Source organism: Centruroides sculpturatus, unplaced genomic scaffold (genome assembly GCF_000671375.1).
Source record: "Centruroides sculpturatus isolate CEXI.00-Female unplaced genomic scaffold, Cexi_2.0 scaffold100, whole genome shotgun sequence".
Lineage (NCBI taxonomy): Eukaryota > Metazoa > Arthropoda > Arachnida > Scorpiones > Buthidae > Centruroides > Centruroides sculpturatus.
Window position 1 is genome coordinate 429512 of NW_019384300.1, and position 26275 is coordinate 455786.

The 26275-nt window shown below is 30.1% G+C and overlaps 2 protein-coding genes and 1 pseudogene across 2 annotated transcripts in view; 1 reads left to right on the forward strand and 2 right to left on the reverse strand.

Moving 5' to 3' along the window:
- The window catches only part of LOC111637620 (40S ribosomal protein S4), a 28574-nt gene extending 27300 nt beyond the window's left edge, over positions 1-1274 (reverse strand). The window contains exon 1 of the mRNA XM_023383189.1: positions 1199-1274. Within this exon, the coding sequence (XP_023238957.1) occupies positions 1199-1201 (3 nt within the window). The 5' untranslated portion in view covers positions 1202-1274. The remainder of the gene's footprint in view (positions 1-1198) is intronic.
- A 3430-nt stretch (positions 1275-4704) lies between these two features.
- LOC111638815 overlaps positions 4705-26275 on the forward strand; it is a 24919-nt pseudogene continuing 3348 nt past the window's right edge.
- On the reverse strand, positions 15407-17773 carry LOC111637699 (SCAN domain-containing protein 3-like). The gene has a single exon (XM_023383293.1). It carries the CDS (start codon positions 17248-17250, stop codon positions 15478-15480), a length of 1773 nt encoding a protein of 590 aa, XP_023239061.1. The 5' UTR covers positions 17251-17773; the 3' UTR covers positions 15407-15477.

Here is a 26275-nt window from a genome sequence, read left to right on the forward strand (position 1 = left end):
GGGGGGGGGGGGGGGTCGATGTCGCCTGACATGAGCCAAGTCGTCCATGCCTTACCTCGCCCCAGGGAGACGTTCCAGACCTTGCCGAAGCAAATCTTAGGAAACTAATTCAAATCAACCAGAGGTATGACCAAATATAAATGTTGTTTTGTTCTTAAAAGTCATCTTTACTTCGAGTATCGCTCACACCTTACCGACAACCCCTCTCACCGCCTCCACTCGACCTGACAAAAGAATCCCAACTTTCCGGGATAGAAAAACCCATAAACAAGCCATCCACTGACCAGTGGGCAGTTCTCACCAAACTTGCCTATCAAAAAGAGGTACGACTTCGTCCTACCTCAGGCTACCCACGAACATTATTTAAGTAATGAAATCATTCAAATATCATCATCACACCCTATATTTCCTACCTTCAATTTTTAAGAGCATCTCAGATTGAAATTCAGTAAATCTGGTCACTTCAGGCTGGAGTATATCATCATAAACTTCTATTTTACAATTACAATAATTAGTCTCATAATAACTTGCATTTCATACAAGAGACTGTATGATTACATTTCTGAGCAATATTTAAGGGATGAGTGTAAATTATATTTTTATTAAAACAAAGTAATTATTATTATTCTTTGAGTATGAAAATTAATGGTAAAATACCAATTAACTTTGTATTACCATAGATTTAAGTGTGTAAAGAATGAAGTTTTATCTGTATAAAAACTTTTAAGTCACTATACATTGGTATGAATAAATCTGAAACAAACATTTTTCCTAAAATTAATAAAAGCATTTTATACTTTTGTTTCAAACGTGATTATACTTAAGTAATATAATGAATGAATAAAGAGTAAATCAGCACTTTCTGTATGTGTTACACGGAACAGTTAAACAAAAGAACATAACATTCAAACAAATTAATTCATACAAAGTAACGTGAAAAAGAACATAAAACTGGAATTAAAATATTTTAATTCCAGATGTTTCTTCCTAATTCATAACGCAACGATCTCAATGTAAAAAATCTTGAAAGAATCTGCCATTTTTTAAGTTCAAATTTCTTTATAATACATACATATTTATTTACCAAAATACGCTAATATAATATAAAATATAATATACATTTATACATATCGCGTTGAAACAAATATGAAGTCAAATAATCAAGGATTAAAACCGATTTTAACACGTTTCCACTCACCATTTTTCAGACCCACTTCACGAGAAGAAATATCCCAGCATTCTCTTGACTCTTCTGAAATAAAGTGTTGCCAACTTAACGTTCGGATAAAAATATAAAATAACGATAAGTTTACTAATTTACAAAAATTAGATGTATTAATTTATTAATAATCTTAACAAGTTACAAATAATTAAATTAATTAATTAAGAGTATATAAAATATAATTTATATAATATATCTTTTATTTTTAATTCTTCGCCCTGTGAGCACTAAAAGGGCTTCTTATAGCAAGCCCATTATGGGTTCAACCAAGCCCACAATGGGGTGGTCGGGTGGAATAGTGAAAACGAAGCCCGACATATCCGGAAGAACACCCAAAAAATTCCTGGGAATTTTTCGACCCGTCTGGATTCAGATTCCGGGTCCCCCAGAGCAGTAGGCTACCATCTTGACCGCTCTGCCATTCTGCAGATCTAAGCCCTGTGGGCACTAAATATTAATTATACCAGTGGCGCAAATAAGATTTTTGCAATTTGTGTAATATCAGATAATGACCTTTGGAGGCATGACTGCTTAGTCGCCATACGTTATCGGTACTCGGACTCAGAAGCGGTTCCAGAAGTATCTAAAGTGAGCTGACACAAAAATTTAAAATATTTGAATAATTAATTAAAATAGGTCTATCTTTTATTAACATGACAATTGTGTTTTGGATAGTCCTATCATGTACAGGGTGTTTCACAATGTTTTGACGATTTCAAAGTTGAATAACTCGCGTTAAATCCGACATATAGCGACGGTGGTGGCCTCTATTAGTAGTGCGGACTGTCAACTTTCATCTCATATAGGTTACTATGTAGTATCATGGCGTACTACTGATCGAAGCAACATCGTGCGTTCGCGGTAGAGTGATATTTTCGCGTTGGAGAATCTGTAGTGCGCGTGCAACGTGAATTTCGTAAACATTTTAAGATTCAGCCGCGATATCCAATTTCTGCTCGTGGAACAATATTGAATTGCGTATAAAACTTCCGTGAAACTACCAGTGCATCGAATCGAAAGTCAACCGGCCGTAGGAAGACCATACGAACAACTCCCGAGAACATCGAACGTGTGCGTAGCAGTTTACAGAAAAGCCCTCTCGTCGTTCCTTAAGAAAACGTGTCATTTGTCTGATGTAGTATTTCATAAGTAAAATTGAATAAATTTTGTACCTTGTGTAAAATTTTTTACCTGTTGTCCTATCCGCATGTAGTTACTATTGCTCGAACATAATAAGAGTTTCACTGAAGTCAATCTTTTATGTAAGAACAACCACAAAGTTACAGCGCAGCGGTTCCCAAAGCGTGCGCCGCGATCTTCCAGGGGCGCCACGAATTATAAAATTTTCATTATTTTACTTCCATGTTCAATTCAATGGGATAAGATGCGACATCTAGCAGACCTGGTGCAAATCATTAACTCGGTAATAAAGTTGTCACATACAATTGCAAAATGTAAAGAGCCTTATATCATTGCAGAAAAACTCATTCCATTGGCTGCTGTAGATACGGTGAACATTATGCTTGGTGAGTCTGCTGGAAAGCACCTTTCAAAAGTGCCTTTGTCCAACAGCACCGTCAGTCGCAGAATACAGCACATAGCAAAGGACCTCTGATGTTCAAGAGGTTAAACTGAATTAATTGAAAAAATATAAGTGAAGTAATTTGGGTTGCAGCTAGGTGAGGACACAGATAATAATAATAATGCTCACTTGATTTGATATGTACAGTTTATAGATAGTAATAACATTGTAAAAGACTTTCTCGTTTGTAAAAGTATCACTGCTGGTGCTAAGGTTCAAGACTTGTTTGAGATCCTTGATATTTTTATATCCGAAAATAATTTGGAGTGAACCAAATGCATTGGTATCTGTACTAATGGTCCGAGTGTTATGGAGGATTGCAAACACTTTTTCGAAGCAAAGATCCTGATGCATTGTTGACCCATTGCGTTATTAACAGGGAAAAACTCATATCAAAATATCTGAGTTCTCAATGTAAAACTCAGATATTTTGATGTGAAAACCAGGCCTTAGAATATGTAGTAAACATTATAAAAACTTTGCCTTTGAAGGCTAGATTTTTCAAAAAAACTATGTGAGGATATGGGATCCGAGCACAAGTCTTTGTTATAATGCATTTCGAGAAAGTACAAAACATTACCACAACATTGTTTTGTCTCGTACGTTTGAATTGAGACAGGAAATTTATATATTTTTTAAAGAGGAAGACCACAAGTATGACGAAAATTTTGTGAATGAAGATTTTTGATAAAACTACCATACTTATGTGATATTTTTGAAAAGCTGAATTCTCTGAATCTCTGCCTGCAGAGAAGCAACATGTACCTTTTAAAGTCGATTGAGAAAATTTCAGCTTTTATAAAAAAAATTAAAATATGGAAAATAAAAATAAATGAAGATGGAGGAAAAGAATGTTGCAACAGTTTTTTGGCTCCAATGAAGTTGATTTCTCTCAAGATATGAAATCTATTTTTGAAGAACATTTATCACAGTTTATCACCTGGTTTGAGAAATATCTTCAAATGATAATATTGATAAATTTGCATGGATTCAAGATCCATTTAATATCAGTGTTCCATCTGAATTTACTGTTGCAGAAGAATAGAATCTTACTGAGTCAACTTGCAACAATACGTTGAAAACGAAATTTAGCAGCATGGAATTTACTGAATTTTGGATATCAGTAAAAGATGAATATCGCTTCTGAGTGTAATGCTCAGAGAATCTTAATTCTATTTGCAACTTTTTATTTGTGCGAAACTGAGTTTGTCGCTGTGATAAAAACTAAACATTCACGAAAATCAACGTGGAGAAGGAAATGAGGATGGCTGTGTCTAGTTTCATTCCAAGATTTGAGAAAATGTGCAGTGATCAACAGGCTCATCCGATATCCTACTAATTATAATTAATTAAATTTGTTTAATTACATTTTTTGTTATCTTAAAATAAGAAATAAGCAATTTTTAATTCCTAATTTTGAAAATTCAGGTGTTTTTTTCTTTTTTTTAAAAACTCTTTCCGCTCTGTGTGCACTAAGAGGGCCTCTTATAGCAAGTCCATTATGGATTCGACCAAGCCCATAATGGGGCGGCCGGGTGGTGAGGGACGGGGCCCGACATATTCGGACGGACCACCTCCGAAAAATTCCTGGGAATGTTTGACCCGTTTGGATTCGAACCCGTACCCACTTGACCGCTCGGCCATCCAGCCGTTGATTCAGGTGTGTTATTATCTAAAATGGAAAATTTAAAGAAATATAAATATGATTTAAAGTAATATTTTTAAATTAATAATAAATAATAATGAATATTACTATGAATTATTTATTTATCGAAAATACAGTATAAGAAATATCAAAAAAAAAAAAAAATTATTTTCTTTTATCTGTAATTAATAATACGCACATGTTTCACGCTAGGTGTTCCCAGTAATAAGAAGTAAACATTTTCAGTTGCAAAATTCGTTTAAAGTTAATATATATTAATATTTCGCTATAGTAAATATTAATTATTTTTCAGTTATAATAAATTAAAAATGTATTCTTAAAAAATATATTAAAACTGAGTTTAATTCATATTTTTAAAAATTATAACCAATCGGAAGCTTCGTAAGATCATATTTAGTCATAAGGTGTGATAATTGTGATTTAGATTGTCGTTTGGTATTTTGTTAACTCTTTAAAGATGGATGTGTTTAATATAAACGAAACTGTGACGTTTCAAGACTATTTAGACGATAATAGTGACGACAGCGATAGTTTTGCTAGAGAGATTTTCTTAAATGAACAGAATAGGAGGATTACATGTGATGAAAAGAATCAGATCAATTCGTCAGTTATGGAGATCGATCATCAGCTTGTTGATCACGAGCAAGAAAATGCGGGGTAAGTTGCTTGATCGATGTCTGTTTATAAAACTATTATTATTACTTCTTTAGTAAACAAGGAAAACCAATATTACAGTGAAATCCGCTTATTGTCATCACTTTTGGCACTTGCAACTTTTGATAACAATAACCGGCTGATAACATTAAACAGGCATTATTGAACTCAATTTATTACAGACAATTACAGTATGAATTTCTACAATTTATTTGAAGTTTGGCTGGCAGTATTTACATTTCATAAAATATAAAAGCGCAGAAGATACCAACAGTCTTCTAACACCAGTCTTCACGTGTGTTTGATCTCGATGATGGTTACTAAGATAGCCAAAAACGTTTGGTAAATAAAAACTTGTTGCTGGAACAGTCTGTAACTCTAATTTTACACGTAACTCCGGATTAAGTTTATTAATATCTGTCTTCACGATTGCCGACAATCTTTATCTACAGAGATGATCTTTTGGTTAAACTTTACTTATATGCACCATCATGGCTGCTCAGTGGGGACTCACATTCTAACCTAACCTAACCTAACCTAACCTAACCTATTCTCATAAATTACCAAATTATTGGTCATTAATTACAATAGGTTAGGTAAGAATGTGGGTCCCCACTGCGCAGCCATGACGGTGCACATAGGTAAAGTTTGACCAATTTTTTTTTTTTTTTTTTGGTGATTTTTGTAGCTTCTGTATTTTTATATTTTATTAAATGTAAATACTCATTGGCCAACTTCAAACAAATTTCAGTGATACCTCAGTTTTTCCTTGCTAATCCATCTGAAAATAATAGTGACATCCTAAACTGACAAAAATCAAGGCAATTATTTCCATATGACTCAATGTAAATCTAATTAATTTGTTCTAGACACTCCAAAATACATACCAAAAACACATTTTATAGAGAATAAATATAGATTTTAATACTAAAAACAATAAAAAATTAATATAAAATGAATATAAAAGACTAATGTAAAGAATAAATGAACATTTAACATGGCATTTCCCATGATGGAACTAAAAGGAAAGGAAAGCAATGGAATAATCTGGCTAGATGCATGCGGTAATGCTCACAAAATGAGAAATGTCACACTGAGCAGGAAAACGCATGAGTCGTCCTTTGTTTTCGTAAAATTAGCAGAGAGGTCACATGAATAGGCCAATGAAATTCGAGGCAACTGACAAAAACCAAGAACAATTTTTCTAAAAAAATTGACAGAAACCGAAACTGACAATAACCAAAGTCAATGAAAATTGAGGTATTACTGTATTTGCTTTTCAGTAACAGCAGTGTCACCAAAGGATGTTTTATCCAATTTGCATTATTAAAAAGGTTACTTTTGTAGATGAAGATAGTGTGTTGCTGGTGATTGTGAAGACTTTTTTTATCTTCTGTATTTTTATATCTTACAATTTATATTTATCATGAACTGTACAGTACATTTAATACAACAAACTACCAAGTTGGGATGCCACTATTAGGAAACAGTTGAAAAACACTGGTTTATTATATTATAAATAGATATTATTCTTTTTAGTTTTGTCATTAGATTTTTTGATACTTCAATTGTATTTGGTTAGTGATGATAAGGATCTGTCATAATTTTTTAATTAGAATGTATTATCACTGAAGCGATGTTCAGATTTTTACATTTATTTTCGAGAAAGAAATGTAAAAAACTGAGAGAAAATATATACTGGAAATCTTTGTTAGTTCAAAATTCAAGGGACAAAATAATCTCAACTTCAAATTAGCCAAGATTTACATATTTCTCTACAATATGCCAAATGCCATGTAACTGATGTAATTTATTAAGCAAATGGAATAGAGCTACATATACAGAACACTATTTTGGTAATTAATAATAATAAAGTGGTTCATAAGTAGTAAGTCATCCAAATGTAATAGCCTAGAGCTCTACAAATATCTCAATCTGCTACTTGTAGTCCAATCTTGCAATCCTGAAACCCAGTTGTATTTTATGAGATAAGAGAAAACAGGATGAGTAAGATGACACCCAAAAATATGTTACTGTAAAAGCAAAGCCATATTGACCAGATCAGAGTTGTTCTTGGTTTATTGATCTCTTATAGTATGGAGGCACTTTGATCTAAATAAAAAGTTAACAAACACAAATAACAATTTGGACAGAATTTTCATTTCACATTTTAAAAGTAATCATATTTTGAACTAACTGAATTCCTTAACATGTAAATTTCTATATCCTTGGCTGGGACAAATAGTACAGTTATGAATTGATGAGGATTTCCTGTATTTTATTCCATGTAAAGAAGTTGCCTTGTCCCTTTAAGTGTCCATTCATGTTTTGTGCTTTAATTGTGGTCCTAATTTGATTATAATGTTTCAGGATCTATGTTTTATACCGTGCACAATGTATTTTATTTAATAAATAAAGAAAAAATTAAGATTGCGGTATGAATATTTATTTTTTACTTCCATTTTTATCTGATGCATGATATTGCAGCAGCAAATGAAGTAAGAAAAATTATTATACACATGGAAGTCAAGAGGCAGCAGAGATGTGTACAAGTGTCTGGTCCTTAATTTCTTTACAACACCTAAAACTCAAAGCTTGTGCGTGGGTTCACAAAATGAGCTTGATTGTCATTGAGTTTAGACTGACATAATTGCCTTTTGTTCCTATATGTTTCTAGAAAGTGTAGGAGATTATTCATAAGTTTCACTTAAATTTTAGAAGGAAAGGATAAAGTATAAAAACGTCAAGAAGTGTGTTAGACTATTTTATTTACAAAATAGTCTAATTTACTATGATGATAATCTAAAAGTTCGTTTTCGGATTTTCTCAAGATTCTGATTTAAGAATGAAATAGTTGTCTATATCAAGAGAGGATTTTAAGTCAACAAAGAAGTCTAAGGTAAATTAATTTGTTTTTCAATAGAATAGAACATTTTTAATAAAAATGAATGTATAAATTAATTGCTAATTAATAAGATATTATTAAATTAATAAGAAAAAGCACAATTAAATTGTGCTTTTTCTTATTATTTCCAATTAATAAAAAATATAACAAAATATTAAAAAATAGCCTGTTACAAATTGCATTACTGATTATTATTTTTTATTTTAGACAAAATGGATGCCATTAGAAAAATAGAAATTCGTGTAGGAATCGAATAGCATATTTAAATATTATTATTATTCAATTCCTAGATGAAATAAATAATCTTATTTACAAGGATATATATATATATAATATTGATATGTTATTTGGTCTTTTATTAACTTATTTACATTTTTTTTGACATATTTAAGTTATTTACTGTATATTTTTTTATACATGTCATGAAGTGAGATATATTTCAACAATTAATATTACATTATATTCTGTTCTTACAATATTATTAAAATTGTTTTCCTATTGTTCCTATTGTCTGTAGAACATAATTGATCATAAAAATATTAAATATAACATTGCTAAAATAAACACTTAAAATAAATTTCTTCTTAATTCATGAAAATTAATTAATGGAAAGATTAAATTTATAGTCATTTTAAAAATAATTATACTTATATGTATAACTTTATTATTTATTAACTGAACTATTTCATTTAAGGTCTGTGAACTTTGTTTTCACAAAGAGGATTTTTGTAATTTTAGAATATTACAATGAAAAGACTGGTAATAAACTTATTACTGATTAAAGAAAACACAGTTCTGAAAGTTAATTTTATACCATCTGTTTTTCTGCTATGTCCAAATTTTATTCTGTAATATTCTGTAATATTTTTGCTTTACTTTTGTGTATAATATGCATACTTTGTATTAATAAAATTAATTTTTTGTTATTAAATAAAGTTGTTTTTATTTATTTGTAGATATATCTTGGTTTAGTCTTTATTTAAAATATGAAAAGTCTAAATGATTAAAATGTTAATGTCAATGGTTTCTTATTTAATTAATGTAGATGACAATATCATAATATAATATATTATAAAAACACCAACTTTCAATTAATATACAGTAGTCACCACTGAACTTAGACCAGGCTGCAGTTAACATATCATCCAATAAATAGGTTTAAAAAAAAGTAGCTTTGGTTCATTGCATGAATGTTTTACATAATTTAGAACAAATATACAGTAATTAATCTTTATTTTTGCTAAATATCAACTTGATATCTTGCAGGTTTAACAAGATTTAGCCAGTCAAACTTGAGTCACAGGCATTAAAAAACATAGATTGCTGCATCACCCATGTTCAATGAATGTAGACCAGCCGATAATTTGCATTTAAATAATGTTACAATTGCAGTATTTCTGAAGCAACCAATTGTTTTAGCCTCATTTTAGCCTGCAGTGATCATGTGAATGATATAAGATGCTTTTTTAGTTTTATTTACCAACCTTTGCATTTTGTCTACAGTGACCTGCAGAAAAGCTGTTTCAGAAGATTTAAGGAATGCTATCATTGCTAAACAAAGTCATGGCATGTCTGAGAGAGCTATTAAAAAAGAGCTAATGCTAAGCAAGACAACAGTGCACCAGATTATTGTTTATTACACTAACCACAGTCATGTTTTACCTAACAAAGCTGCTGGACATAAGCGAAAAACTAAAAGTTGATGATAGGAGTTTTAAAAGAATCATAAAAAACAACCACTGTGCCACAGATATTGATTGTAACTATAATATGGAATGATACAACTGCAATCTCCTGCGTGTTATCTGTTTTGATAACATGCAGGAGACTGCAAGAAATGCATTTCCAGTTCTATGCAGCATGTGAAAAACCTTTGCTAACAGCACATCAAAAGAAGAAATGGGTACAGTGAGCCAAAGAACATCTTTCACATCTTTCCTGGTCTCAACAAAAGTGGCATGAAATTCTGTGGTCTGATAAATCAAACTTTGAATTATCAGCAACAGACAAAAGCAAACATGTCATTCGATCTGCCAGTCAAGCTAATAAGCCATCATTGTTATACTGTTCACTGAAGTTTCCTGCCAGCTTCATGGTTTGGGGTTGTATGAGCACCCGTGGTATGGGTCAGTTGACATTTGTTGATGGAACACTTTCTTCGGAGCAATATATTAACATTCTACAACAGTATTTACTTCTGTCCATAGCTAAGCTATATCCAAATAGAACCTACATTTTCCAGCAGGATGGGGCCACATGTCATACAAGTAGAAAATCAAAACAGTGGCTTGCAGAAAAGAACATAGATGTCCTTCCTTGGCCATTCAACAACCCAGATCTTTCACCAATTGAGAATGTATGGAACATATGTATACTCTGTAACCAATATCTGGTGTGAAAACTCCAAACAAAGATTGGCAAATGCTTTCGATGTCCTCTTGGGCTCTTCTTCAGGCCAAATTTACTGTAACTGGATTCTTAAATTGAATGTTTTTAAATAAGAATATGCTCCGTTTCTAGAAGTTCAAATTTCAAAAAATTCCATTTAAAAAAAATAAAAATTATATTTTGAAACGGCATGTGATTGCCTTCCTTATTTGAACTTCTAGAAACGGAGCACATTCTTATTTAAAAACATTCGATTTAAGAATCCAGTTACAGTAAATTTGGCCTGAAGAAGCACCCAGGAGGGGCATCAAAAGCATTTGCCAATCTTTGTTTGGAGTTTCCATGCCAGATATTGGTTACAGATTATACATATTTTTGTTTTATACAACCCAGTGTGGGAGAAATCTTTGGTTAATGTATAGAACATTATGAAGAGATGTCTTCGAAAAACACGCCCGTGGACAGTTGAAGGACTAAAAGTTTCCATCTTAACCATCTGGAATTCCATAATGACAGATGAATGTGAACATCTAGTCAACAGCATGCCGAAACATATTGAAGGTATTTTGGGTGATGCAACAAAATATTAAACATGCAGTGGTCTACGTTCATTGATGGGGGGGTCTATGTTTTTTGATGCCTATGACTCAAGTTTGACTGGCTCAATCTTGTTAAATCTGCAAGATATCAAGTTGATATTTAGCAAAAATAAAGATTAATTACTGTATATTTGTTCTAAATTATGTAAAACATTCATGCAATGAATCAAAGCTACTTTTTTTAAACCTATTTATTGGATGATATGTTAACTGCGGCCTGGTCTAAGTTCAGTGGTGACTACTGTATTAAGTAACCAAACATTTTTGACCTTTTGAAGGCCATCTTCGGTGTTTTCAAAAAGAAACATTATTTTCAATTATGAAATAGCATGATAATTTCAATGGAAAGAACTGTACCTGTTCTTTGATTTTGAAAATGAGTTTCTTTTTTTGAAAATACTGAAGATGACTTTCAAAAGGTTGAAAATATTTTGGATATCTAATAAAGTAATAAAGATTGGTGTTTTTATTAATAATTTAAATATTATTAATAAAATATTATTTATGTATAAATCAATAAATCTTTCAAATTAAAAGTTTTCCAGTTTAACTCTATTGAAAGTTTCAAATAACAGATTTTAATTTGTTTTAATAATTGATACATCACTTGTTTCAATCATTAACACAAATCAAAATTTCATTCACTCCTAATTTGTTTATTATATGATTGATGAAAAAGGTTAGGCAATAAAATGATTAAATTACAAAAAACTTATTTAATACAACTGAAAGCTTCTAGTAATAAATAGAATCAAATTTTAAAAATATTTTATAAATTTAAAAATTTGAGAATAAACTTCATTACATGAAAGAACTTGTTTTACACAATATTCATTTATTTTTGTGATTTTGTACTTCATAATATGTTTTAACAGAATTAAACATGTTAATTGCTTAATTTATCATCAAAAATACATAAAAATCTGTTAATTGTAAATATTACCAGTATATTATAAAGAAATTTATAACATTGGAGTAGATAAACTAACCCGACTTCACTGCCTGTAACCGATGTGCTTCTTCTCCAATGAAAGCAGAGGACTATGCAAACGTTAACTTAGGTTCGAAAACGTTTTCATAGTCCTCTGCTTTCATTGGAGAAGAAGCACACCGGTTACAGGCAGTGAAGTTGGGTTAGTTTGTTACCAGTATATTAAAACTATACTGAGAACAGAGCCTCATCTAATGTTTACAGGGCATAGGGCAAAAGTTCATATCATTGAAAACACCTAATTTGGAGCATATAAAGTCAGTTTACTTCCTACTTCATATGCTGTTTAAGCTTGGCAGAAATCTATATTCGGTTTATGGCATCTGACATCGCCTTCTGACCTCCAGGAACCCTCTCCATCTCTTCTATCCATACACCATTCCTCTTTAATCCTACTTTCACTACATGCTATCTTTACTCCATCATACCAAGTTTACCTTGGTCTTCCTCTTTTTCTTTTTTTGTGGAATGTATTCCATTGACATTTTTGGTAGTCTCTCATCACTCATTCTTTTCACATGTCCAAACCAAATAAGTTGTTTTCTCTGTATTTCTTCCAGAATTGTCTCCTTCAATCCCATTAGGTCTTTGATCCTCTTGTTAGTTATTCTTTCTCTTTTCGAGATTCTGCATGAACTTCTCAATGCATCCATTTCAACTGTTGTTACTTTTCTCTTCTCTTTCCCAGTCCTTCTCCGTGCCTCCAATCTGTATAATAGAATGCTTTTAACAATAGAATTATATATATATATATATTTTCCTTGATCTAGTTATATCTTCACTCCACCATATTCCATTCATTTAATCTTATAACTACTCTCTTACCTTGTGCTAATCTTGTGTTAATATCTAATGAATCTCTCCCATCTTGATGAATTTATATTCCAAGATAATTCTAATACTCACATCCCTCAATCTTTTCTCCTTCTTCCAGTTCCATGTCTGTTTTAGTCCCTTCTATGCATAAATATTTTGTTTTACTCATGTTTATATATAAACCTCCTTTAAAATATTTCTCTTTTATTTTTTTTTTTGTTATGTATTCCAGATCATCCTTATCTTCTGCTATTACCACCTGATCATCTGCAAATTGCAAAGTAAAAACATCAGCTTACTGTTAATATCTATTCCCATATTACAACATTTCTTTTTCCATATTTTCAATACTCCTTCTATGTAGATTTTAAATAAAGTTGGTGAGATACAACGTCCCTATCTTAGTCCTTTCCTTTTGATACCACATTCTTCTGATATTTTTTTTTCCAATTTTTATTTTTTTATGGATTCTCTATATAATTATTTAACTGCTTTAATAAGTGTGTTATTAATATTTATCTCTTTTAATGTCTTCCATAGTTTTGATATTGGGACATTATCATATGCCTTCATTAAGTCTATAAACAGACTGAAATCTATTATAATAAAAGTACAAAGTAAAATTATTTTCAGATACTGTTAACAATAATGATTAAAGACTAATAAAATATAGGCTAGATATATGTTTATTATTACAAAATTTATATTGAAGTACAATTATTTCATGAAAGTTACATTCCTTGCATTTTTCATGAATCTCTCTTCAATTGAAACTATTACTAGACAAAAGAAAACAGTTCATTATATCAAATTCTTGTATATTGTGTACTTGTAAATTGGGATCACACTATGTTAATACTGTGAAAACAATTTTTTAGTTTAAGATCAATCTATTTATATGATTATAGTCATGATGACTGTGATATTTTAGTTGCAGAGTCATGCAAATCTTGTAAACAAGCAATAAAATTATGTCTATGAGAGTTATGTCTATGTTATTTACTTGAATGCAGATGAAAAGGCACAAACCATAGTTGATAGTTATCAGATCTATCAACTTAAACAGTAGAGAGAATTCCTTAAGGAATGCTGCTAAGATTTTATAAAGATAAATTATAACAGAAATATATATTTTTCATTTTTTACACTTGTAATGTCAAAAGACAAATGCTGCTAACCCAATTAACAAAGTAAAGAATTAACAATTGCATGATAATGTGAACCAGGAAACATTTTTTCGTTTGAACCCAATTTCACTTAAAAACTGAATTAAACCTTTATTAACTTCACAGATACATTTTGAAGCCCTCCTCAGTTATCATCAGAATGGTGTTTAGAAGAAAGCCTTCTGATGTGAAATTGCTTTATTATTTATTTTTAAAAATTTTGATTTTTTTTACTGTTTGGATCCACTTAAGATCTAATGTTTTCCCAAAGGTGTTTGTGTTTTAATGTATCTCTGTGTGTGTATACAGAGTGTATCAGAATGACGTTTTAAAAATTTCAGGGATTGTAGAGGATGAAATTTTGAATGTTTTGATATAAGGAACCGATAGCCGGAAATGTGATACAGTAATACCCTGAACTTATGCAATAGGTGGGACTGAGCAATAACCGCGTAAGTTGAATTCGCGTAAGTCAGGGTATAATTTCGCATATAAATACATACAAATAATTTTTAATTGGGGCTAGAGACTAAAGAAAACAATAATTTAGAAAAAAATGTTTAATAAAATCTTAGATAATACATATGTATAACAAATTATATTATTATACAATTTTTCACATTTACTTGATTATCACACTATAACTTTAACATTGTTTCCATCTCAGCAATAATACCTTGACATTTACGAATGATGCTTGAATTTAAAGATTGAGCATTTTTCACAGCTTTGAGAATTTTTTCTTTACCTTTTATAATTGTTCTGACCGTCGATTCCGGTAGATCAAACTTCTTTGCCAATTCACAAATTTTCATTTTTGTATTGAAGTCTTTAATAATGTTAACTTTACATACCAAAGATAAAGTTTTTCTTTTCTTGTTTGATGCAGAAGAATCAGTTCTACTTCATTTGGATGACATAGTAGAGTCTCTTGAGTCTCCATAGATATAACAAACACAGAAATAAATAACACAAAATAAATTGTAGCTATATGTTGATTCCACGTGACATGTCTGAACATGTAAGCTGAACAATAGTGTGGGGGAGTGAGTAATCAAGTTGCGTGGCGCTCAAACAAAAGATGAATTGACGAGATTTGAAAATTGCATAACTCTGGGTTCGCGTAAGTCGAGGTATTACTGTATAAAGTTTCTACAGCACTTTGCAGTCGGTATGCTGAATGAAACAGTAGAATATAGTATTTATGACAAGTTTAATTGACAAAACACTAGAGTACAATCAAACTGTACATCGAATCAGTGACTGCATTACTTTAGAGCAGTGTTTCCCAAACTTTTTTAGGCCGTGCCCCACTTTAACATTTCTAAAATCATCATGTCCCCCCATACATAATTTTAGTTATAAAATTTATTTTTGTTCTTTTTAGTAATATGAATGATAATTTTAAAGCGATTTCTTACAACTGTTGTCAAAACAAAGAAACGAACTTTTAATAAATAAAAAAATAATAGATTTTAAAAACTTACTTTAATGTGATTTGTGGACTTGATGCTTTTTACACAGCGATTTTATATCTGGTTCAAGCTTAGTTAGCTTAAGTCTCAAATCTCCACGTTGTGTTATATCCAGACGATTTCTTTTTTTAATCAACAAATCACTCACAGCACTAAAGCCACATTCAGCTAGATATGAAGATGGAAACGGTAATAAGAGTTTTCTTGCACATTTTGTGGTATTGGGGTATTTAGCCTCTGTTTCATCGCAAAGCCATGCCATCGCACCTTTAATATTAAATAGAGTTATTACAGATTCGTCACTTTGCAACTCCGCGAGTTCTTCTTGATATTGCAGATTGGATATATCAGCTAAATCCACCAAAACTGGTTGCACCATCCATGTCGGAAAATTCATTTCTTTTAAATCAGCAAATCTCTCTTTAAAATCCGTAATTAAAATTTTTAAATGATTAACAATTTCAAGTATTGCGGAGTCAGAAACATCACACTTGTTAAGCCAATGAAACTGTTCAAAATTTTTGTTGCTGACGTGTTTTTGATTTAATTCTAAATTCTTAATAAAACCAAATATTTTTGCTTTGGCATCAACCAGTGTTTTGTTTGGTCCTTGCAGTTGCTTGTTTAACAAATTTAGCTTCTCAAAGATATCGGCTAAATAACTTACATATGCTTTGCCATTTGTTGTCAACAATAATTTCATTTCAGGCTTATCAATTAAAAACTTTTCAAGCGAATCGAACAACTCAATAAATCGTTTCAAACAATTCCCTTTTGAAAGCCACCTTACTTCAGTGTGTAGTAACAATCGTACGTGGTCTTCATTTTGTTCCTCACAAAATAGCTTAAATAAGCGCTCGGTTTTAGCGCTGGCTTTTATTGAGTTAATGCATTTGATAACTGCATTGAGTACTTCATTGAGAATAGGAGACACGTTTTTAGCCACCAAGTTTTCTTTATGGATAACACAGTGAATAAGTATCATTTCTGGATTATCAGCTTTCATCAATTGTAAACAACCATTTTTTTTGCCCATCATATTGGGGGCACCATCGGCAGCACACGAAATAACATTCTTCATGGGGATCTCATTGTCATCCAAGTAGCATTTGAATATGTTGTAAATGTCTCTCGATTTGGTAGTGCTTTCTAATTGTTTACAAAAAAGCATTTCTTCTGCAAACTGTCCACGTTCAATATACCTGACATAAGTGATAAGAACGGCCTCACTGTCTCTTAGGGTTGACTCGTCCATCTGCACAGAGAAATTTCTGGTTTTTAGTTTCGATACGAGTTGTTTCTCAATGTCTTCGCCCATCTCGTCGATCCTTCGGCTGACAGTATTGTTACTGAGAGGCATCGCTTTTACATCCTCGTCATCTTTTTCTAGAACAGTTTTCATAAAAGCAGAAATTGAGGGCTTTATAAGATTCTCCCCTATTGTGTGGCTTTTCCCTGATTTAGCAATTAACAATGAAATTTGGTAACTAGCCTCTTGAATACGACTATTTGTTACATTTCTAGACGTGAAGATTGAAGTAATTGTCGTCCTTTTCTCGAACTTTTCCTTTAATGTTTTGAAGAAACTTAAATCTGAATTAATATAGTCCTTGTGTTTGGCCTTCAAATGTGCTTCAAGCCGACCCAATTTCATAGATTCGTTTGTCAAACATTGCTGGCATATCAAGCAAAACGGCATCCTCTCATCGTGAACTGCTGGTATAAATCCATATTTTAGATATTCCTCTGAATATTGACGAACTTTCTTTTTTGTTGTTCCACTCATTTTTTATGGGCTAAAAAAATAATAAAATTTTGTAAAAATAATTCAATGTGACAGAGTAAACGTAAATTTAGAAAAAATTGTTTTTGTGTAGATATAACACATTTTGCCGCAAGTGATACTTGGGATAAACGCAAGCCCTGAAGATTCCAGCAGACCAGATTGCAAGATTTTAATACTTCTGGACTCCTTTATCAAAGACACTGCTATTAGAGATATCTAAACTAACAAAAAAAGCACAATTAATTAGTTTTTAAATATTATCAATAGTTTTACAGTTTAAAAACTTATATAAAAAGCTAAATGGTTAAAAAATAAACATAAATTATTCAATACGTAAAAATTATATTTCTACAACATGTATTAATTAATTCATTTAATCATATAAATGACAGACAATTATGACATATAGGTGTTAAAAATATTAGAGTTAATTTTTTAAAAAAAAAATTGTGCAAAAACGTTGTTACTTAGCGACTTTAAAAGATACAAGATTTCTGCGACAAGAGATACAGCAAAGGGAAACGCTGAAAAGTTCACTTGCGGACTCTAATAACATAGTTTAGGTTTTGATACCATCTTAAAAATGCTTATTAATAATTTAAGTCCTCTATTTAGAAAATTTTCTTTTTCATATTATTTGTCACCTAAAGCGTTGCATTAAAAAAGCTCATAGCGAAGGGAAGAAATTGTCATGTCAATTCTCAAATTGCCCCCCTCCAACCATCAAATTGCCCCCGTGTGGGGCGTATGCCCCACTTTGGGAAACACTGCTTTAGAGTAAATGTTCAATATGACAACCACCAACTTCATTACATAATGTGCAATGACAAACCATGTTTTGTTTGACTCTCTGTAAGATGCCACACTCCCCTCTGATTGTATTAAATGCTGTAAAGATGCACTCCGTAAGCTCGTGAACTGTTCCTACAGATGTTGCGTACACAAGGGACTTTACATAACCCCAGAGGAAGAAGTCAAGAACAATAACATGACGTCAATGGAACGAAGGGTGGCTACCAAAGTGAAGGGCAGTCAAACACTTCCTACCGCTGTAGAAACTTTATATCACATTTCCAGCTATGGGTTCCTTATATCAAAACGTTCAAAATTTCATCCTTTACAATCCCCCAAATTTTTAAAATGTCATTCTGATACATCCTGTATATATATCAACATTCCGAAGCCTAATGTATTGAAACTAATCCAAACTCTCACTGTAATTAATCAGACTATTATTATGCTATAATTAATAATTAGAAACTGAGTAATTTGGTACTAGAGGTAGACATTAGGCACCATCTCTTATCTAAATTAAATACACATATACATACATATATACCATGCGGGTAAAGCAATAGCCAGTTGAGTGCCATAGTGGAGGAGTACATAGGCTGTGGGCATAGGAGTCCCCCAGCGGGTGCCATAAGTAACCATGAATGGTTATATCTAAATTTAAATGTCTGGAAGAGAAGACTTGCTCGGGCTTTGGATGGCATAACTGGCAACTGCATTGCACGGTAAGCAAAGATTGTGGGTTCAAGTCCCATTCTGGGCTAGTTCTTTTCTTCCAGAATGTTCTAAATTATTTAATAAATTATTATAATTATTACTTTAGATCAATGGTTCTCAACTTTTCTGAAGCCATGGAACATCATTTATATACTTTTTATTATATGAAGCATTAGAATCAATACATTCAAAAATTGATAAGAAATTCCATGTTTACTATTCTCAGGAAACAATGAAGCAATAAACTTTAATACAGTAGAACCTTGATTATCTGGACTAATTGGGGATGAAGGTAGTCTGGATAAGCAAAAATTCGGATAATCAAAACAAATATTTTAATTTGTCTTTTAATGATAATACAACGCATTTTCTTTTTGATGACATATCGGTAATATTAAAACTAAATACTGTATTTAAATTGTGATCAAATTTTCAAGAAACAAATGTTCATATTGAATTTGGACTACTACTGACCAGCGCTAACAGACTACCTATTGTTTAAAAGGCCCTTTGGTGGCACAAGAAGACGGATTTTATAAAATAAAAAGCAGTTGAAACTGCATTTTTATGAATAAAAAGTTGACAAACTATTTATCATTTTATGACGACTAAAACTTTTTGGTCGTGTTTGTGGCTTTTAAGTAATGCATAGACCTTCGAGGCGTGAGGCCCTTCGGACCGTGAGACATAAGTGGTGGCCCACGTTGCCCATATGCTGCCCTTGGTCATAGAAATGATGTAATTTGAATATAAATTATTTATAAATACATATGTCAAGTTATATTTTCATTATGACGCAAAATATATTTAAGAGTTTACGACCACTGTGCTGGGTGAGACGTTGTTGAAACAAAAAAAGTTATTCATTCCATCACGTACATAAACAGTATCATAATTTGCCAAGTGCAAATCAGCAAATTCGTAAAATTTTTGTTTATTTTGAACAATCCGGATAATAGAGGTCCATATAATCGAGATTCTACTGTATATTGAATAAAATAGAAACATGGAATTATCTACGAATATAACAATGGGAACAAATTTGAATAAAAACTTTAAAATCTTTTCTTTCGTGGAACCGTCAATGTAGGTTTGCAGAACACCTATGTTTCATGGAACACTGGTTAAGAACCACTGCTTTAGCTAGATATGGTGCCTAACATCTACCTCTAGTACCAAATTACTTAGTTTCTAATTTATTAATTATAGCATAATAATAGCCCGATTAATTACGGTGAGAGTTTGGATTAGTATCTTTCTATTGAAGACAGTTTGATATCTATTAATTTGGAAAAGAAAATTCTCTACTAAATATTAATTTAATTATGATGTATTCCTGTCTTTCTGATTCATTAGGAATTGTGTTCTAGCACATTGTGACACATTTGATATCCCAGCATCACATTGTGTTGGGTTAGACAGCAACTAAAGTTTGACTATAAACCACTGTGCTAGTTTGTCAACTCTAATGATTGTTAGCAACCTCATAACTCCAGGCCATGAACATTTATTGAATTATAAATTGTTTAATTTTATTAGTAATAAATAATTTTTTTTTAATTAGAAGCAGGAAAGATACAACTTGGACATAAATTAAACAGACTTAATTTATGTTTAAGATATAGAATTTGTAAATGAAGCTTACATCAGTTTTGTTATTAACATTTTAACAAATATAATGTCAAATATTGAAAGTTTTGAAATACTTTTTAAAGTGTTTATGCTTGATTACTATCATAATTTTATTACATTTTATTACATTTTATACTAAAAGCTAGATAATGAGTTAGTAGACTATATTGCAACTCAAGAGCTACATTAATTTACTTTTGAAGCTATCCATATAGTTATGAACAACAAGATATATCTACTGCTTGTAGATTACTACATATTAATCTGAAATGTTTGCTACTACATACTGGAGATAAAAACAGTGTAACACGATATTTTTTTCATCAATAACTGTGTCTACTTTGGTATTGCTTGATCAGTTTTCTGGAACTTCCATTTAAAAATGTTCACATCAGTGAGAGGCACATTTTTTTGTTGTACACAGTCATTACTGGTGAAAGCATTATGTGTGTTTTAAAAGCAAGTGGTCATTAGATGTATGAACTGTTATATAATGGAGGAGAAAATGAAGTACAAGAGCACAACTTGGTGTTATGACTAAGAAATTGGATTTAAATAAAATCTGTCAATAAGGCAACTTTGTATGACAACTAAATAGGTAAAGTAGATCAGGAGAGTAATGCAAAAGGTAAGTAGAACAATCATGAGATTAAATTGAAAAAAGAAATAACAATAATGAAAAGATAAAAACTATCGTGTTAGAAATTACAGATAACGTAATTGGCAGAAAAGTGTTATTACTATCTGTACTGTAATTATTGTATTTGTTTTATTTAAAAGTTTTACTTTTACTGAATGACATCATTATATGCAAGAGAATATAACATAAAATAATGTAAAACTGCAAATAAGTATGAAGATGATGTATGCTGGTGTTAAAATAATTCTCTCTCTAACAAAATTTTGATGTTCTATTCAGGATCCATTTTTATTTCTGATGTTGTGCAACTTATACTCTGTAATTTTCTTATCTATGTTTTGTATACAGTTCCTATAAAATATGTAATTTTGTATTGATGTCTGCAATGAAAAGGTAGATATCAAGGCAAAGATTTCTTCAGCATAGGAAGTAAAATGTAAAGAATTCAAGATTAATCACACAAGTTAAATAAAGCTGAATTTTTCTTATTTCTATATTTTTTTAATATCAGTAAAACAAAGAAATTGTATAAATTCACATTTTTTTTAAGTGTTAATGATAAAATGTCTAAAATTATATTTTATATGTAAAACAATGACTGGGATTCCAGTTTTATTTTTATATTAAACTATATTATTGTAAGTTGAATTTGAAAACTTTTGGACATTAGTTGGACAAAACTACTTTTTCTTTTTTTAATAACTTAAAATATGTTAAAATACAAAACAGAATTTTGTTCAGTAAGAAACTATTTTAGTAACATAGGTGAAAATATCTTTATATATATTTTTACAAGTTTTTATATCATTATTATATACAGGGTGAAGTCTTTTTATGCCAATATGTGAGTGATGCACAATGTACAACAAATAGAGCCAGTTCTGATAGGTGTGCAGTGTGTGTGTGCATACATACAGGTGATCAAATTATTAGAGTGGCCGATAATGCACTTTAAAATATAAAATTCAAATATAATTTAATATTATTTTAATTTAATGATCAACAATGAAACAGATTGATGTTTGCATGACAACTGATGATATAAAGTTAGTATAGTTGTGCAGTTAATGGATATAAGTAATGCTAAAGCATGTTAAGTGTTTTTCATCAGAAAATTTAAAAGTGCAAGCAACAAGTGATGAGGGATTTATCTGTTGAACCAGAGAAAAATTCATCAGTGTAAATTCTGTAATTGCTACGATTATTTCTTGTTTTAAATCATGTGAAAAAAACTACAAAAAATTGAAGTTTGTAAACTTTTAAAGTTTGCAAACTCCAAGCTTTGTTTATGTTAATGTCTTATGATTAAGCTTAAGACTACATTTATGTAACTCATTGTGAATGGTTGCATTAAATAACATAGATACATGGTTTTATGCTTATGTTTAATTTTCATTGTAATTGGACCTTTATTCCTGTATTGTTAATCTTAAAGCATTACATACCATTGTTTTAATTGTTGATGGAATCAAAAGAAAATTAAATAAAGAAAGAGATGCACACAAACATTATTAATTAATTTAAATATTCACATACATACATATATATTGTATTTATATACTAAATAAGAATAATTTCTTTAAATTAATTTCATTTTAATTTGCAAATTCTATTTTATGATGGTGCTAAAATATAATTTTGAACAAAGGCACCTTTTATCTACAGGACAGCTTGATTTGAATAAAATGAAAATAAATATAACTTATATCAAATATTTTAATAGATTTTTTTTTACCCGTCAACTACATGAAACTATCCTTAAACATACCAGTAGGATTTTATGGGTTGGGTTAGTTTATGAATTTACTTGCAATCAGCATTGATAAAGGTGGCTAAATATCTGTACCATGCAGATGGCTAACACATAATAATGAATACAGCAGCATGAAGACATAGGAAAATGAGATATGCACATTATATTCATTATATGAAATTATGTTAAATATTTATTTCTCATGTTATAAACAAACACATGAGAAGTACACATTGTACTATCTATGCTTAACATGTGCATTAACATTTCACACTTACTATTCATGTATACAGGGTATCTTTTTGTACTAAATTGGTTGTGGTAAACAACTTTGTAATTGTCATTTTTTCAATATTGTACATTCTTTTTGAGATGGGAACACTAACTACAGAATTTTACCACCAAGGGCACTTCAAGCATTCTCATCTTTTAGTGCATAATCACTTTACTATAACTATATGTCACATTTGTAACTGTAGCTATTTGTATTTGTCAGTTATGTGGGTGTGTATAGAATTTACTATGCACACTGTATATGTTACAGGTATATGCAACAGGTGACTCAATGCTAACATTGAGTCGTCTGTTGTTTTTTGAAGAGTTAAAGCTATAAAATTTATTGATGAAAATTTTTGGATATGTATAATCCATCTTCAAAACATTTAGAACATAAAATTGAAAAAATATTTGCAAATTTTACTCATAAATTAAAATGCATTTTAAACTGTATAAGATTTAAATGTTTTCAGTTTTTAAAATAAAATATAGTACAAGAATAGAAAGTAATTTTAACAACAGTAAATCATCATTATATAATATTTAGTCTTACTTCTACTTCATTTTTTTACATATATTTCAATAGTTATTGTCTTTAGTTTTTAATAAACATACAGTAGTATATTATGATATGCTCTATGTGACTTCACAATGGAATTTGAAGAACAATTACTAAAATATAATTAAAAAAAATAAAACAATATAATTGAAAAGTCACAAAAGAGTTTTGTAAATTTAAATATATGTATTCCTAATTATTAAATTATATTAAAAAAGTAATAATTTCTACTAGAAATCCTATAAAATAATTGTTAAATATATTTTTCCTGGAATCATAGTAAATTTTATTTCTACATTGTGTCTTCTTTGCCAGAATAAATGTATAAAATTGATTTTATTTTTACATGAATATCTGATATATTTTTATCCAATTCTTTGTTTGAAAATTAAAACAAATAGAAATTTAAGTAAAATATTTATGGAAATATAAGATACCTATATATGTAAAAACAATAACTGAAGTATAATTCGTTTAGATTTTAATTATTTAATATAAATTAAAATTAATTTATAATTTTGATTTTTAAATCAGGAGATAAATTTTAGCTACTTTTGGCTAAATTCCTTAATATAATTAATTTTAAAAATTATCGTAAATGTAGCCTGAAAATCCATCAGTTTGGATTTACAAAAGATAAATTCAGAAACAAACAACATTAAAAAATTCTCAAGGAATTGGAAAATTTATAATTCATTAACATTTTTGTGGTAAATTTAATTGAATTTAATGTTTGATGCATTAGCATTTCTTAAACTTCACCCACTGTTGGCCCACCAGTGGCCAAGCGGTTCCATTTCCTGAACACTGGGAGTTTGGTCATGGGTTCGCACTTAGCCAGGATGGGCCAGCCACATGGAGTTTTCTGGGTTTTCTCCACGTCTGTAACACCTGAATAGGGTCCAGTTATCCTTAAAAAAACCTTCTGGAAGGAATCTCCCCTAGGCAGATCATCCAAGTGTTGCATTACCATAACTCAATAAATAACTTAATAAAACAATCACTCACTGTTAAAGGTGCATTGATTAATTTAATATAATAGAGTCAATGGACAAAGAATTATCAAAATCAACCTTAATGAACCAAATTATAGTCAAAAGCTGTTGGGATTTCACTCTCATTAATTTTAATTTAATAGAAAAAAATTAACCTAGAAAAATCTATAAGTTTTTTCTTTAAAGAATGTCTATTGTTCATTTTTTTGTGATAATGAAATATAGTAAACTTATCATAGAATAAATATTTCATTTATAGAACTAACAAATAGGAAAAGTTAGCTATATATATAATTCATATAACTATGGGAGAATTAATTACTACAAAGTCCAATTCAGTTTGTTTACAGAACAATTATATTTTATTCTATAAATAAATTGCATTTGGCTTTCAGCTTGGAGTTTGATAATGTTATGTATAAAATACTATTTGTTAATTCTTATATGACTCTTTAGTAAAATATTAAAAAAAAAGACAAGTTTCAGTTTCTTGAATCGAGTTCTTTCTGTGAATTATTTATTTTTTAAAAAGTGTTCTAGTACAAGTAACTGGAAAATAAGTTCCTGAAAACATTCTTCCATTTTTGTGAAAGGACTTACTTATGGAGTTGTTTCTTTATTTTTTATATAAGATTCTGTTTAATTTTTCTAGAATAATAATAAATTTTATACCACTAAAATATTCGATAATTAAAATGCCATTTATTATTAAATATATAATGAATGTTTCGTATATTTAGATACATTCATCATACCGTATCTGCCGATCAAATACGTATGCAGATAAATCCGGGAAACAATCCTATGCCACGAAATCTATCTCATGCTACATTAACTATAGAAAGCAGAAATCAGGAAACAAATAGAAAAGAAATAAAACGATATCGGTGCAATTATGAAGGTTGTTCGCGATCCTACAGTACTGCTGGAAATTTAAAAACTCATCAGAAAACACATACAGGTGAGATCATGTATTACAGTAATTTTGATTCTTTTATTTTATTTTAATTAATCTGATAAAGATGGTTTAGGATGTTGTATTTCATAATTTTCTATTCTAAGTTGTGTAATATATAAAACTATTTGCATATGATTATACTTTTTGTAAATTAAAATCTTTTACATGTATTAAACTTAATAATAATAAACAATTTAAAATAAAATATAATATCACCTAGACCAGTGTTTCTCAACCTCTAACGAATCGTCGCCCCCTTCAACGTAGTATCACTCCTTCAATAAAACCATTACGTAGTATCGCCCCCTTCAATAAAACTGTTACGTAGTATCACCCCCTTCAATAAAACTGTTACGTAATATTGCCCCCTTCACTTCAAAATTCCAATGCCGAGGACTAGGGATTGTAAATTTACCGACTTTTTCATTTACCGGTAATTCGGTAAATAAAAATTAAAATACCGGTTTACCGGTAAATTACCGGTAAATTTTTTTCCTGAAAAATAAAATTAAGGTGATAAAAAATATAAGTAATTTTGATTTCCATTTCACATTTTCTATTTCAAAGGTATAGAATATAAAAAATATAAAAATTAAAGTGTTATTCTAAACAAACTATAATAATAACTTTTAGAAACATAAATAAAATAATACAGAAAAATAAAAATAAAACAGAAATAATATATAGTACCTAATACCATTTT

What these genes read in the sequence shown, in the direction of transcription:
- LOC111637699 (XM_023383293.1), bottom strand. Translation starts at nt 17,250, where the DNA reads ATGAGTGGAACAACAAAAAAGAAAGTTCGTCAATATTCAGAGGAATAT.